Source organism: Camelina sativa, chromosome 3 (assembly GCF_030686135.1).
Source record: "Camelina sativa cultivar CO46 ecotype springtype chromosome 3, ASM3068613v1".
Classification (NCBI taxonomy): Eukaryota; Viridiplantae; Streptophyta; class Magnoliopsida; order Brassicales; family Brassicaceae; genus Camelina; species Camelina sativa.
This window is the reverse complement of record NC_141882.1, coordinates 12030074-12044517: the sequence shown is the minus strand read 5'-3', so window position 1 is coordinate 12044517 and position 14444 is coordinate 12030074. Positions and strand designations below refer to the sequence as shown.

Sequence of the window (14444 nt, the reverse complement as noted above, 5' to 3'; positions counted from 1 at the left end):
TGTCATTTGAACTCTCTATCTATTTGTCTCTTTTTCTATAGCTAAAATATCATTTTTTTGTTATGTTTAATAATTTAAAATAATTTATATATAAAATCAAATAAAAATGAAAGGTAACTCCTATATTTACCGTTGAATTTGATAATAAGATTTATGAAAATTAGATCAAATTTGGAAAAAAAAAATTCATGTAATTTTAGTATAATTAGCAAATGTATTTCAAAAATGTTAATATAAAGAGAAAATGTTAATATAATTGGCCTAGTGGTTGGCCTAGGGTTCATTAATGCTTCTACACCATGAAGTATGGGTTCGAGCCCAAGGTAATACGATTTATTAATTGTGCAGATTAACGGAGATAAATTTACAAACAATCTCCAGTGATGCGCAATTATTGCCATTCACCGTGATTCTACATACAATTGAAGGTTCGCCATGATTCTACAAGGAGGTCTCCATCAAGAGCATGGAGCAGGAGAGCAAGAGTGTATGTAGTGAATCTAATAGGGTCCGAAAGAACTGTTCATGATAGATTCATATGTAATAGTTCTCATAATTTGCAATCAATAACAAATCCAAAGTTAAAAAAAAAAGGAGAAAACAATATGTGGGTAAAATTAAATTTAAAATATCATTAACTAGTTAATAAAATTTGATATATATTATTTGACAAATCTTTCTATGATCATTTTTTTATATGGAAAAGTACCTGCTAGAGAAAAAAAGGAAATGAAATCACTAGATTGTGTTGGACTCAGAGAAGAAAAAAGATACGAACAAAATATTAGGTTAATAAAGTAAGATGGCGCACTAGATTGTGTAACAACTAACGATCGTCGTCGTGGTGGTCATCGCCGGAATATGGACTTAATCAGCTCCTTTCCGGATGTGATACTCCAACATATCCTCTTCTTTGTTCCGACGCAACTAGCCATCACAACTTCTGTCTTGTCAAGACGATGGAGGCGTGTATGGTCCGATACACCTTCTCTTTCCTTTGATGATAGTTATAGGCCGCTAGCGCATGCTGCTCGGATTAACGAAACCCTAGATCGCTACACAGCTCCTAAGATGACCAAGTTTCATCTCAAAACCAGAATGTATCACACTGTTGCCAGTGTTGCCGACATGGACAGGTGGATGGAGTTCGTCATGTCCTGCAACGTGGATAATCTATCTATCCCTCTGCGTCGGTCAGAGTTGTGATTATTATTATTACTATAAGATTCCTGATTTCTTCTATATCAATTCCTCTATTAAGTAACTCAGCTTTGAGTTACCACATTCTTGTATGATTCCCTCATGTTCTGTATCTTGGACATCGCTAAAGAAATTGTCCGTGTCTAACTGTTCTCTCTCCGATGAAACTGTTGCTAAGATTCTATGTGGTTGTCCGATTCTCGAAAGCTTAAAATTGGATCATTGTCCACATCTTAGGGTTCTTGATCTCAGCAAATCGCTGGGCGTGAGAACATTAGAAATAGCCTGCAGCCGTTTTGTGTCGGGGTCAATGCAGATTGTGGCACCACATGTCCATTCTCTCAGATTGTGGCACAACTATCAGTTACCATGTCCTTTAGTTGATGTCTCGTCTTTAACTGAAGCTAAAGTGGACGTTTCCTGTCACTCAGTTCGAGAGATAATCAATGGTTATGATCTATTTCAATTCCTCCGTGAAATGCTAGAGAAGTTGCAGAATGCAGAGAAGCTTACTTTTGGGTGCACCATTATTCCGGTATATATGTTTTAGGATCTAACGTCTACAACTCTCTTACTTACTTTACTAATGTTGGTTTCACAGTTAACGTGTGCCGATGGATTAGTTTTCATGAGGGATGTATAAGTTTACGAATGATGGTACTAAGAAATATTTTGTTTTGTGGTTGACTATGATAAGCCATATATGGTATCACTACACGTGCGACTGAATGATAAAAGAAGAAGGAGCACGTGACAAACTTTGTATATAAAGTCTGTAATTGTCATTTGGAGAACTTATGCATTGTTTGTGAATTGTAAAAGTGACATATGTGTTGCTTTGGAGATAGAGTTGATGAATCGGTGATGTGCCGGTGGCTCTAGTCTTGTATAAACAGTGTATCACACAGATAAGAAGTGAGATTGTGTTCATCATTCTTATCAATTGGTGCGTTCGTGATCGAGATCGAAGCAATCGCAGAAGATTGAAGATGGTGGGGGTTATTGGATTATCACCGATTCGAGAATTGTCGGCATCGAAGCAACAAGAATCTTCGCTGGCTGTCGTCTACGATCAATTGAGTGAGGTGCGAAACTCGGAAGCTAAGATGGAAGCCAGAATCGAGTCGTTGGGAAATACACTGACAATTGCTCGCCACTAATACATGCTTCTGGTTCTGTGAATTTGAGAATCGATACATAAGCTATCCATCAAGAAGTGATTTCTGTGTTTAACAATCAAGAAGCTTTGGTACAAGAGGTGATTATGCAGAACGAAAAGAGTGATTATGAAGAGTTGATTCCGACAATATAGTTTTCTCAAGCCAAGAAAAATAATGTGTATAGGAAAAATGCATCAATACAATAAAATTACAATGTTTCTCACCATAGCATGACACATCAGTCTCAACTTTGAAGCTCCTATTGACACATCAGTTAATATCATTGACCAATTAAATTAAAACAAATAATATAGATCAGCTTACAAATTGCCACAGTGGACACATAATTGTCTTCTCTTCATCAATCGATTTCAGAATTTCAACCTAACAAAATTGTTTATCTTCTGTGCAAACTAAAACTCGTATTCTTGACAATTCCGACGATCGCATAAGCGTTCGGTGATTGTTTTAGTCTGTTTAACTATGATTCTTCTACTTTTTTGTTTCTTCTACTTTTTTGTTTCTTCTACTTTTTGTTTCCAGTTAACAAAATTCTGTTCTTTTATGTCTCTTAATTTGAGGGATTGTGGAAGATTTCAAAGATGTAAATGTGTGAATTTGAGATGAATTGTTTAGATAAGCTATGTGTTTGAAACTTGAAATTACTATGAATGTTGGTGAAGAGAAGAGTCAAGAAGTCTCTTCAAGCGGCTTCGGTGTTTGTTTTCTCTTCTCCTTCACGCGTCTTTGCTTTGAAGCTTGCTCATGTTTTTTCTCTTTCATGGTGGTTAGTTTCTTCTTCTTAAGTTTGGTGGCTTCACTTCTGTTGTGACTTTACCAATGTGATATATGATCTCTCTGTTTACTTATTTGGGTTTGAAAGAAGCTAGAACTTCGCTGGAGAAGACTTGTGCGATTTTGAAAGATGGATTGTCTAAAGAAGAAGTGAAGCTTTTGTTGATCGATGAGAACAAATGCAAGACTTTTAAAAAGTCTAAAGCATTTAGAATGTCTCTGCAACTTTAGCTTATTGTATCTACAACTTTAGCTTCAAAAACCCTTTTGAGTTTCAACAATATACATTACAATAACCGTTTGTGATAGATTACAACAACCTACAGATTTTCTTGTGATATACCTTTTTAGCGTTTCTGAATTTGTTGTAACTGTTTTTTAATGCAATAATTAAGTCTTTGTTAATGAGAGAGAGGTTTGTTAATGAGAGTTTATAAAACTTGTAGTTGTTGCAAGCTGACTCCGTGGAGGGAAGAGGCAAAGCTAGAGCAAGGATTTGAGAAGAGTGATTTAGTCTGAGGTTATTCGCCGAATCTTCTAGAAACTCTGCAAGATAGAGAGGAGCGATCTCCACAATGATCATAGTTCATGCCCATAAGACCATGAGTAAAGTACAAGATAAATCTCCACAAGTTAAGTGTAAGGGTAATATAAAGAAATAGGAGTAAGTAGCAGGTTGAAGTATCAGAAGATAAAACTATGTTTGAAAAAATAGCAAAGCTAAGGCTTACAAAGTAAGTTAATTAATGCTTGACTGGACGTGATGATATGAACAAGAGAATGATAGTAGCAAACGGACAAACAAAGAAACACCACAAAGACTTGAAATATTATATTAATATGTAAAGAAGCTGGTTTTTAAAAGAAAAACCTACAATTTTGACAAAAATGTATTTCAAAAACTTACAATTTTGTATTTTTTGGGAAAAAAAACTTACAATTTTGTAAGTTTTTGAGATATAGTTTTGAGATATACAATTTTATAATTTTGGGAAAAAAACTTACAATTTTGTATTTTGTATTTTTGGGAAAAAAACTTACTATTTTTGGGAAAAAAACTTACAACTTACAATTTTGTATTTTTTGGGGAAAAAAACTTAAAATATGACATTTTGAGAAATTTCTCATTATAATATTTGATTCCAAACAGCATAAAAATAAATATTATTTCAAAAAATATAAAAATATATATGAAAACAACTCGCGGCGTAGCGCGGGTACTAACCTAGTTGATCTTAAAAGAGAAATCAAATGACATTCAAGAGCATAATGTGGACATGGAATCAAGTCTCTGTATCTTGAGAAAAGTAGCAGCTAAGGTGCACATTTTGTCTCTTGATATGAGGAATCCGTATTTCTACCATGTATTTGATAGAAGGTTGATTAGTGGGCATGCTTTACAACGACAGAGACAACAACAAATTTGTTCCAAATCCTGGAAATTCAAATACAAAGACACGCTAGAGACAAGAGTTTTGATTGCGGAACAATCAGCATATAGGGAAGAAACAAGCAAACATAATCCTACAAGAGCTCATTTTTGGGAAGAAGATACTGTAAAGCTGTGGATATCAATTTGTGGTACACTGCAGTCTCATAGCCATCATGAGAGAAGACTGTTTTCATTTAAGTTGTGCAAGCTCTATTACTTTTCTGTGTGGCACTGTTGGAGAATTAAGACACTATCACAACTTGGAATTGGGAAACAAAAGAATGCAGTAACGTTTTGGTGGTGGTTGCAACAAAATATAAGAGAGTTGCAGGTTTTGATTGCCACAGAATGGATGCAGATTTGCGAGAACGCATACAAGGGGGGATACGTATGCTCTGTCCTATGTTACATTGACAAGTGACAACTTCTATGGGGATGAGAACTCAATTGTAGATGATGTCACAAGGAAAATAGAGTGTCATTTCAAAAATAAACAAAGAAAAATTGGAAGGGATCACCATAGCCTCAAAGTTTTGCTGCGACAATGGGAAGTAACTATGGATTTTCAGTGGTGGTTGGCATGGTTATTTTGTTGGCTTTGGTTAGAGTTTCCCCATGACCCAGGAATCTACATGTGGTTTCCTCTCTGTTCTTTTTTCTTATCCTCAGACAAAATGACAATAAAACAAGCTTGAGGACAAGCTTTCTTCGAAGGGAGGGGTATTGATAAGCCTCATAGGGAAGAATGAAGCATGAATCACACGTGCAGAAGGAGGAGCTCACACGTGCTAGTTAAATGTTGTATATAATTGGGATAGTTGATTTGATACGATTCTTATGTTCAATGTTGTGAAAGTTTTCTCCTGCGTGAGAATGGAATAGAGCCTGCGTGCTCTGTTAGGATGATAAGAGATTGAGAACTGTAACCCAATCCTTATCAGACTATCTCTTATGCTAGCTTTTATCTGTTGCGGAGGTTCGTGGTATTACTTTTCCGATGTTGAAGATAAAAGCTTTGATTCTTGAGACAGAGATCTTTCAGTGTGTTATTCCTATTATAGAAAGACTGTTGCAAAACTCACCTAATTTAAAGACGGTGACAGTTCATGCAAACACGCAGGTTCGTATATATATACCATAAACTTCTTCCTTTATTTTCCTTAAGCCTCCCTTGTAACTATCATCGAGTTCGAATAATCCAAGAATCATTTTGTTTTTGTTTTTTTTTTCTGTTGGGAAGAACTATTGTGGCGACTTCGTGGGCGTCGGAGGTGGTTGGAGATCAAAAAGATGAACCCTCTTGGAATAGATCCCGCTGGGAATTAGAGTCGAAGCACGTGGCTTCATTTGTGGAACTTGTGCTTAAAAATGCAAAGTCATTAGACAAGATGGTTCTACAGTTATACGGAGATTACCCTAGGTTTAAGTTTGAAGAGTTGGTTCAAACACTTCCTCACAACAATACTGTCTCCATTGACCATTGTGCTCTCAACCAGGCAGAATGGCACACACATCATATGAGTGGTGAATCATAGGGGTTAGTCTTGAGTCTTAAATGAACATCTTACATGGAACCTCAATTAATTAATATACAAGGTTTTTTTTTTGTTTTCCGTTTTTTACTTACACGTTACACCCATTGGATCTGAACCCGGTTAATGACACAATGGCCATCTTAAGGAAACAATATTAGACTGCACGTTTTTAAGCACAACTTCATCGGAAAATAGAGTAAAAATCTAATTTCTTTTCAATTTTTAAGCTTTCAATTGTTGTATAAATTACAAAGTAAAGTGAATTACACCTTTTTTTTCTTTTTCTTCACAAGAAGCCGGTTTAACAGAAATCTAGTTATACGGTTTGTGAGGATGAACCGGACCGGAATAGCATTTAGATTCGCTGTTTAGACTTATGGGAGATCAAATCGTTTGAAAGAAGAAAATAAATATTTTGAAAATGTCACGCAGAATACGAGGGACTGAGGATTGTACCTTCTTTCTCTGCAAAAAAACTTAAACGTTGATTTGACTCATCTTCAACGTAGTACTACTCTCTTTACAATTTTACCTTACTTTTTCTATTTACTAGTCTTCACTCTCTTTTGAAGCACAGATCCAACATCTCCTCTTCTTCAATGGCTGCCGCTACTGAGTTCCAGTTCCCCCCACGTTTCTTCAAAGTTTTCGTCTCCCATTTCAGCTCAGATTACATGGTAAGATGTTCTCTTTAGTTTGTTTTTTTTTTCCAGGTTTATCTGTACATGAGCAAACCATTCTTGGGTTGGAAAGATTATCTTACTTTTGTTGGTTCCTTACAACTACGTCTGATGAAACAACACTGTGGTTTAAGTTTTTTTTTTTTCGGTGGGTTTATCTGCATTTAGGCTCCTGTTAGTATAGATGTTGCTCTGCCGTTTCTAGGGTTTTTGCTCTGTTTCTTCTTACCCCTTTGGTTTCCTCTGTTTGTTTTTTTGACTAATGAGTAAAGATTATAACTTTTCTGTATGAGGCAGCCTATTTTATAAACTTAAATCTGGAAATGTTTGAATATTGTGACTGGATTCTATCAAAGTAGAGGTAGTTTTGCTCAGATTCTGTTTTTTCCTGTTGATGAATAGATTCTATACATGTGTTCTGCTTTCAGAAGCTTGTCTGCTTATTTTAATTTCTCTCTGGATGCTTAAAGTTGTAATTTTTTTACTAAGAAGCTTCTTATAGGGTTTGGATTTGATTTTGTCTGGTTCCGGAAAGTTGACTCTTTTAAGTTTTAACTGTCCCTACGCTTTTGATTGAAAATCAAATCTTGTTTGTATGTGTTTGCAAAAACCCTCTGCTATATGGTCAGAACTTTCAATCTGACTTTGAATTTGGATGACACTCTCTGACTTGCCTTAGAGTCTCTCCTTCTATGCATATTTTCTTGAGTGTTGGCTTTTTGAGTTGAGCAGGTGATCCCAGTCCCCTACTACGATCAGCTTCCACGTCTTTTACCCAAAAAGGTGATACTCCAAGGACCTGGAGGATGCTCTTGGAACGTAGCGACCAAGATAAGGGGAGATGAACTGCATTTTGCAAAAGGATGGCCCAAATTCGTCGAGGATAACACTCTTAACGACGGAGACTTTTTGACCTTCGTGTATAATGGTGATGACATATTCGAGGTCAGTATCTACCGCAGCGATGGATGTAAAGAGACTAGTGAAGTCTTTGAAGTGGAAGAGGACAAAGGAGATAGTGTTTGTTCTCTGAGTAGTGACGACACAGACACTCCTCAGATGGAGAATCCAATCCCGCAAGGCAGAGACAAAGGTTTAACCACACTGTTAGCTTTTCCTCATCACTTAAAACTGTTTTGACGACTCTTTGAGATGTTTTTTCAGGAAAGTCAAATGTGGAGGATTCTGATGAAGACGAGGATAGTGTTTATTCTGAAAGCAGCGAAGAGACAGAAACAGAATCTGACAGTGGCTCTGAGTTCAAGATAGGCAAGACAACCCCCAAACGCAAAAACAAAGGTTAGGTTTTAACCACCACCCATTGTTAGCTCTTTTCATCACTTCGAGTTGTTTTATGTTAATCGCTTTCTGTAGATTAGTCTGTTTCGTTTACTGTGATGTTTCCAGGAAAGAAGAAAGATCAGGAAGCTGTGCCTGTGGTGGAGGAGTCTTCTGAGGAAGACGGTGACGGTGACGGTGACAGTGACAGTGATTATATTGAAGCGTTTGGTCAGTTAGATGTTGAAGACGAATCCAACAGTGAGGACAGTTCTTATGCTCCAGAGGAAGAAGACACAGCCGCCAGCACCACTTGCGTCAAAGCAAAGGTGCCAAATCTGAAGAGTAAAGGTAAAATAATACATTTAAATTTCATCAGTTTGATTGTCTGTGAGATGCTTATATTAATGCAACATTGTTTTGTCTCTTATTATGTAGAACCAGATGCGGCAAAGAGGAGGAAGAAAGGTAAACAAATCATTTTCTTACTTTAATTATAAGGTGAGATTAAATTATATGGGATGCTCATATAGAAATGCTTTTTGTCTCTTGAGATTTTTACAGTAGATCCCAAGATCAAAGACCCTGAGACCTACCTCGATGATCCAAAGAACATACACTTTGAGACGAACGTGAAAAATAGGTTATACGAGCTGGTAAGAAGTGCAATTATAAATAATTGGTCCTAATAAGATACTCGTAATTTTTAACCTAGCTAACGTATTGGTTTGATTTGTGTGCCTTTAAAAACGTAGTTGGTTCATGCACAATTGGTGAAAGACTATTGCTTGAGGTTTGGAGACTATGTTGACTACATTGACAGATTTGGGAAACTTAGAGCGAAAACAGCAAAATGGAAGGATCAACGTGTGTGTATCAAAAGATGGATGCGCATATGCAAGAGGAACAAACTGACGAAAGAGGACCGCGTTTTGTGTGAGCTCTTGCGTAGGGGTTCTTTTGTTTACGCGATCAAACTCCATGTCATCCGCGAGAAAAATCTGTAGACGCCGCCATTAGTATGAGTAGAGAGAGAGAGAGAGACCCATTCTCAACCAAACTTATGAGTTTTCATTATTGTCTACATCAGATTAATTAACTGTTTCTCTTGTTCTAGTATGAATCTTATTTTTAAAGGAAAGATCTAATCTTTGAGATATGTTGTAGCTGTATTGTACCGATTTAGTTTACATTAGTACTTATGTTTTTCAGAACAGTAAAACCGCTACATGAGAAATCGATAGAATATAATATGCGAAACATAACAAGAACTGCATGGAGTCAGTAAAAGTCTTAACACAATAGATAATTTAGTCTTGACTCTTGAGTGTTTCAGATGGAGTAAGATGCAAAGATGAGATCATCGATGGAATGGTAAAAACTCAAAAGGAGAAGAAACAAAGGTAGAAAAAACTCTGTATCTTATTCTTAGATTTTCTTTTTAAAGCAACTGATTACGTTTGAAGTTGCAATGGTTTGCGTGAATCATGTGGCTGATAAATGAACAGAAGGAATCTGTGTCTGTTGAAGATAGATATGAATTTTTAGGTACTACAAGATAAAATTAATGAAGCGTTTCTTAAATTGGTAAGTCTTTTTAACTTTTTAAGGGATGGCTGTGCAACAAAAGTGATTCAGGAGCTATGATGCACGGGTACGTCTATTTGGTAGCCGTCCCCGTACCGGGGACATGTTGGAAACGGGAACTCTATGGGGACTCTATGGGGACGTCTTAGATGCTTTAGGGGAAGATAACATCAAATTTTTGATATTTGCATCCATTTCATTTCATTCAAAACACTCTTATCATAAGCATAGTTTCATTTTTTTGTGTTTTTCTACTTTCTAGACTCTTTTCCCCCTCTCTTCTTATCCCATTAGCTTTACTAATCAGCTCTTACTAAAGGTATGGGTATCTTTTCTTATGTGTTTATTGAAGTACCCATACCGTACCCGTATCTATAAATTTTTACTTTGCTGTTTTCCGTCCCCGATTTCGTACCCGTTTCTAGTTCCCGTACCCGTTTCAGTGCAACATAGTTCAGGAGGGACTCCATATGAAACAGTGTTTCTGTTTTTGGTCTCTTTAGACTTAAGTGACAGAAGAAACCTTAAAACGGACAAGAGAAATAGAAAGCAGTTATAACACCACTTTCAACCTTTCTCTGTCTTCTTATTCATTTACACCATTCATCTTCTAAGATAAAATCCCAAAAGCTTTTCAACACTTAAAAAACTTGTCTCTCTGTCTTGCAACTTCAAATCTTCTTGAGCCTTGAGAAGGTTCGTGACTCTGAGAAGTAAGTGCTTTGAGTCCCACTGCCTCATCCTAGTAATGTTAATAACTGTCGAAAAATAGTGTTAACAACTAGTACACATTTTTCCTAAATTTTTTTTTTGACATCAGCAATAACTTTTGTCACTACTATACGTACTCTAATTGGGGCATGTATGTTTAAAAAAGCTTTGGAAATTGGATAGCCAAAAATATTGTCAGAGTATTTTTTGTATTTGCACGCATAGTTTGCTTTGACTGTACCTACGTTCCATAGAAACAAAAATAATGGTAGTGTATATTTGGAAAAGGATATACGATGAATGGGTCATGAGAGAGAGAGTATGATGTATTTTTGGAAAAGGATATACGATGAATGAGAGTATGAGGCTAAAATTAAGTTTCAAGATTCATAGTAATAATTTAACATGTGTTTTGAATGATTTATATATAAGTTAACCATATGATACGCGCCGAATAAATGAGATTTAGTCAACGACGGACACGCTTTGATCCAAATGTCTCCAATGTCCTCATCTTGACCACACCAAAATATATCCCAAGTCTCCTACTTTGTTATATTTCCTGGCACCTTCAACATTTTAATTTGATTTGCAAAGATCCTTTATAAAGCATATATATTATAAAAAAAAATTAAGATACTCTTATCAAACATGTGAGTATCATTCATGCATCAAACCACTGTTCTGTGTTGTGTCCAATCTGAAGCGTTAAGCTTTTTTTATTCCACTCTTGGGATTCGAAACACTATTATACAAGTTTTTTAGTCATATGATTAAAAAGATAAGAAAACATTCAGCGGGTAAGACGTAATTAGATGCATCTCTAAAGAGATAATTAGGAATAGTTAAGTAGTTGTCGCCAATTTGAAACCAAAATTTAGCCATATATACTAGCTAGTAGCTCCATGTTTCAAAAGAAAAAAGAAATTTATAGGTTACAAATTTTTGTATATATGGAATATTTTAAATTTTATGTTAAGAGTTTCTTCAAGATTTTAACTAATTTGACGTATTTTGTGATGAACATCTATTATCATCTATTATCTATTAACCGAATAATTAGTTTGTGAATTCACAAATACGTCGAAAGAGTTTCTTCAAGTTATTAACTAATCTGAAACATCTATTATCTTGGGACATAGAAAATATTGGTTTAGAGTTATAAATACCTGTAATTCACAAAATAATATATTTATAATTAATTTTTAATATACTTATTTTCTTAATAAGGGTAAACTCTAAAAAGAATTAGTGAGGAACATATTGAGTACTGTTGGTAACTTCTGATGGTAACTCAATTACAACATTGCACTTTTCAGCAATTTGAATTAGTTATCGGACCGTTTTGATTTAAAATTTTAATACGCATTAAATCTAATATAGAGTAGATACATTTCTATTTCTGTGAAGGCCAAGTAGTTATGGTCCATTCGCATCAAAGTCCAAATGCAATTAAATAATGTGAAATTGTGAGGAGAAGAATCTATCAAACTTTGAAAACAATGTGGAGTAAATGCATTGCATCTGATCGAACGGTGTGCAATCCTGGAAACCGGTAACATAATCCCGTTTTTTTTTATATATTTTAGACATCAGTATTATTGTAGTCCTATATTTAACTATGTAAAGTATGATTCTCATCTGTGTTTGTTCTCCGACAGTTTTGCAGCCCTGTGTATTTGGTTCCAGTCTGGTCTAAACCAACCCGTTCATTGTTTATTTTGTTTTTGTCAAAATATGTCCGTTTTTTACGTAACACATAAGTTAGTAATCATTCTTTGTTTTCTTTTCTAAATAGATTTATTTTTTTAAGAGTATGGTTTTAGTTCTTCTACCAATTATTTATTAAGGCGTAAAGCGGTAAAGGCTGCATGTGTACTTCGCCAAGCCCATTCAGCAGCCGCATGTGAGACCAGTTTGAGTATTTGCAATATTGGCTCGGATTTTTTTTTAACTTTCCTACATGACAGTAATACTTTTTTTTTTAATCACCCGTACAAACACTCTTAAAAGAGAAACACAAACATCATACGAAAGATGACATGTATTGCTTTGGTTTCTTGTTATAAAAGTAGATAAACTTATATTGCATATATGTATGTTCAATCCAAAAGACAAACGCGTTTAGAAAAAGATTAAACGCTACTATTTATTTTGTTTGCAAACTCATAGGTCATATAGCAACATCAACTCCAATTACTACTAGGCTATGAAAAACAGAATTAAGTACTTTGGAACAGCAACTATAAAACTATAACTTGTTAGAGTATATTATTATTTGTCTATATCTACATTTCATTATTGTGGATTTGCTGAGATATTAATTAATAAATATGATGTATTGAAGTTTAAAATATTTAATTTCGACATCTTGTCAAATTAATGATTACTAAAAAGTTAAAAGATAAGTAATTATAAATCAATTAGTTTGGGCTAATATGTTAATTTTTATACTAAAATTATATAAATTCATTTAAATATTCAATTGATAATTAACTAATACATGTCTTAAGTTATTTAAATTCATATAAGCTAGAGAAAATAATTTCTATGGAAATTCGCCCTCTCTTTTATTTACAGTTGTATTTTAAGTTAGAAAAGTGTAAAAGTTAAAAAAAAAAAAAACGGTAGACCCATTTAATTCAATAATATTTGTAACTAAAATTTCACACTTTCCTCATAAATAAAGATTAAAACAATTTAAATCCGGGTTTTTAGTAAGAAATTATGTTTGCTTTAATTAGTACTGCATATAATAAAGATTAGCAAAGGATATATCATTTGGCACGTCGTGTCCCATTGCAATTTCATATATAGTACTAAATTAGAAAAGAAGACAATATAAACCGACACGTGTCTAAGTAAGCGCGTGGGTCCTCATCGCACGCAATATTTATAAAATCCATATAATAGAGAAATCAATTAAAAACATTTTACATATTTGATATAAATATTTTATGGATGGGAAATAAAAAACATTTAAGAATAAAAGCACAAAAGAAAAAAAAAAAAAAAAGAGAAAAAAAAAGACTCATATCACTCTCTCACTTTCCCCGTTCGTGGAGACAAAAGCAAGATGACACGTAAGTGGATATTATTACCAAAACTGCCACTCGGCCGCCCCTTTAGTCAAAACCGCGGTTGACTTATACATATGTTGTTGTCTTTGTCTCCCTTCTTTATAAATTAATCTCTCTCTGCTCACAACTTCACACCACAAACCTCTCTCTCAAGTCTCAAGCTTCTTCCTCATCTTTATTTGTTTTTTTTAATTATATTTTGTTAACATGACGCCGACAGTTAAAACGGCGGCCGTCAAAACCAACGACGGTATCGGAGTCCGTTACAGAGGAGTGAGGAAGAGGCCATGGGGACGTTACGCAGCCGAGATCAGAGATCCTTTCAAGAAGTCTCGTGTATGGCTCGGTACTTACGACACTCCTGAAGATGCGGCTCGTGCCTACGACAAACGTGCCATCGAGTTTCGTGGTGCCAAAGCCAAGACCAATTTCCCTTATTACAACAACAACAACTACAGCAACGAGAGCTTGAGCCTGAGCCAGAGCCATAGCACAGTTGAATCATCTGTTCCTGATCTCAACAACCGTGGATCTGACTCCATCAGTTCCAGATTCCCTTTCCCGAAGATTCAGGTCAAGTCTGGGATGATGGTGTTTGATGAAAGGAGTGAATCTGAATCGTCGTCGTCTGTGGTGATGGATCTTAGCTCAGAAGGAGGAGGAGGACGACGAGTCGTCTTGGACTTGGATCTTAACTTCCCTCCTCCACCCGATCAGAACTAATGATTTTTATATCTTGGGATTTTAATTATAATTATTAGAATAATTAATTAAAATGTTTCTTGATTGAGTATTAATTGATCATCAAGTATACTAGAAAGATTTTTAAGTTTTAAGTGGTGCCAATTGTTTTTTTGTCATCAGCAGATTGTTTAAAAGAATTTTAGTTGTTGAGAACGTGTTTTGTTCTAATCTGTTGATGTCTTTTTATATTATTTTTAATTAATTGTAGTTCTGATCAAATAATACTCTTGTTTTGGCATCAA

General features: G+C 35.0%; 3 protein-coding genes across 3 annotated transcripts; all 3 read left to right on the top strand.

Moving 5' to 3' along the window:
* The first annotated feature begins 861 nt into the window (after window positions 1-861).
* Window positions 862-2360, top strand: LOC109130502 (putative F-box/LRR-repeat protein At3g18150). Its single transcript, XM_087507268.1, has 3 exons — window positions 862-1193; window positions 1438-1735; window positions 2109-2360. The coding sequence occupies exons 1-3, from the start codon at window positions 862-864 to the stop codon at window positions 2358-2360; spliced, it is 882 nt and encodes a 293-aa protein (XP_087363394.1).
* A 4217-nt stretch (window positions 2361-6577) lies between these two features.
* Window positions 6578-9246, top strand: LOC104776898 (B3 domain-containing protein At4g34400-like). The gene is made up of 7 exons (XM_087508885.1): window positions 6578-6799; window positions 7535-7895; window positions 7967-8101; window positions 8210-8431; window positions 8519-8548; window positions 8645-8736; window positions 8836-9246. Exons 1-7 carry the CDS (start codon window positions 6722-6724, stop codon window positions 9085-9087), a joined length of 1170 nt encoding a protein of 389 aa, XP_087365011.1. The 5' UTR covers window positions 6578-6721; the 3' UTR covers window positions 9088-9246.
* Window positions 9247-13510: 4264 nt separating this feature from the next.
* LOC104776897 (ethylene-responsive transcription factor 11) lies at window positions 13511-14444 on the top strand. Its single transcript, XM_010501059.3, has one exon. The coding sequence runs from the start codon at window positions 13666-13668 to the stop codon at window positions 14179-14181; it is 516 nt and encodes a 171-aa protein (XP_010499361.1). The 5' UTR covers window positions 13511-13665; the 3' UTR covers window positions 14182-14444.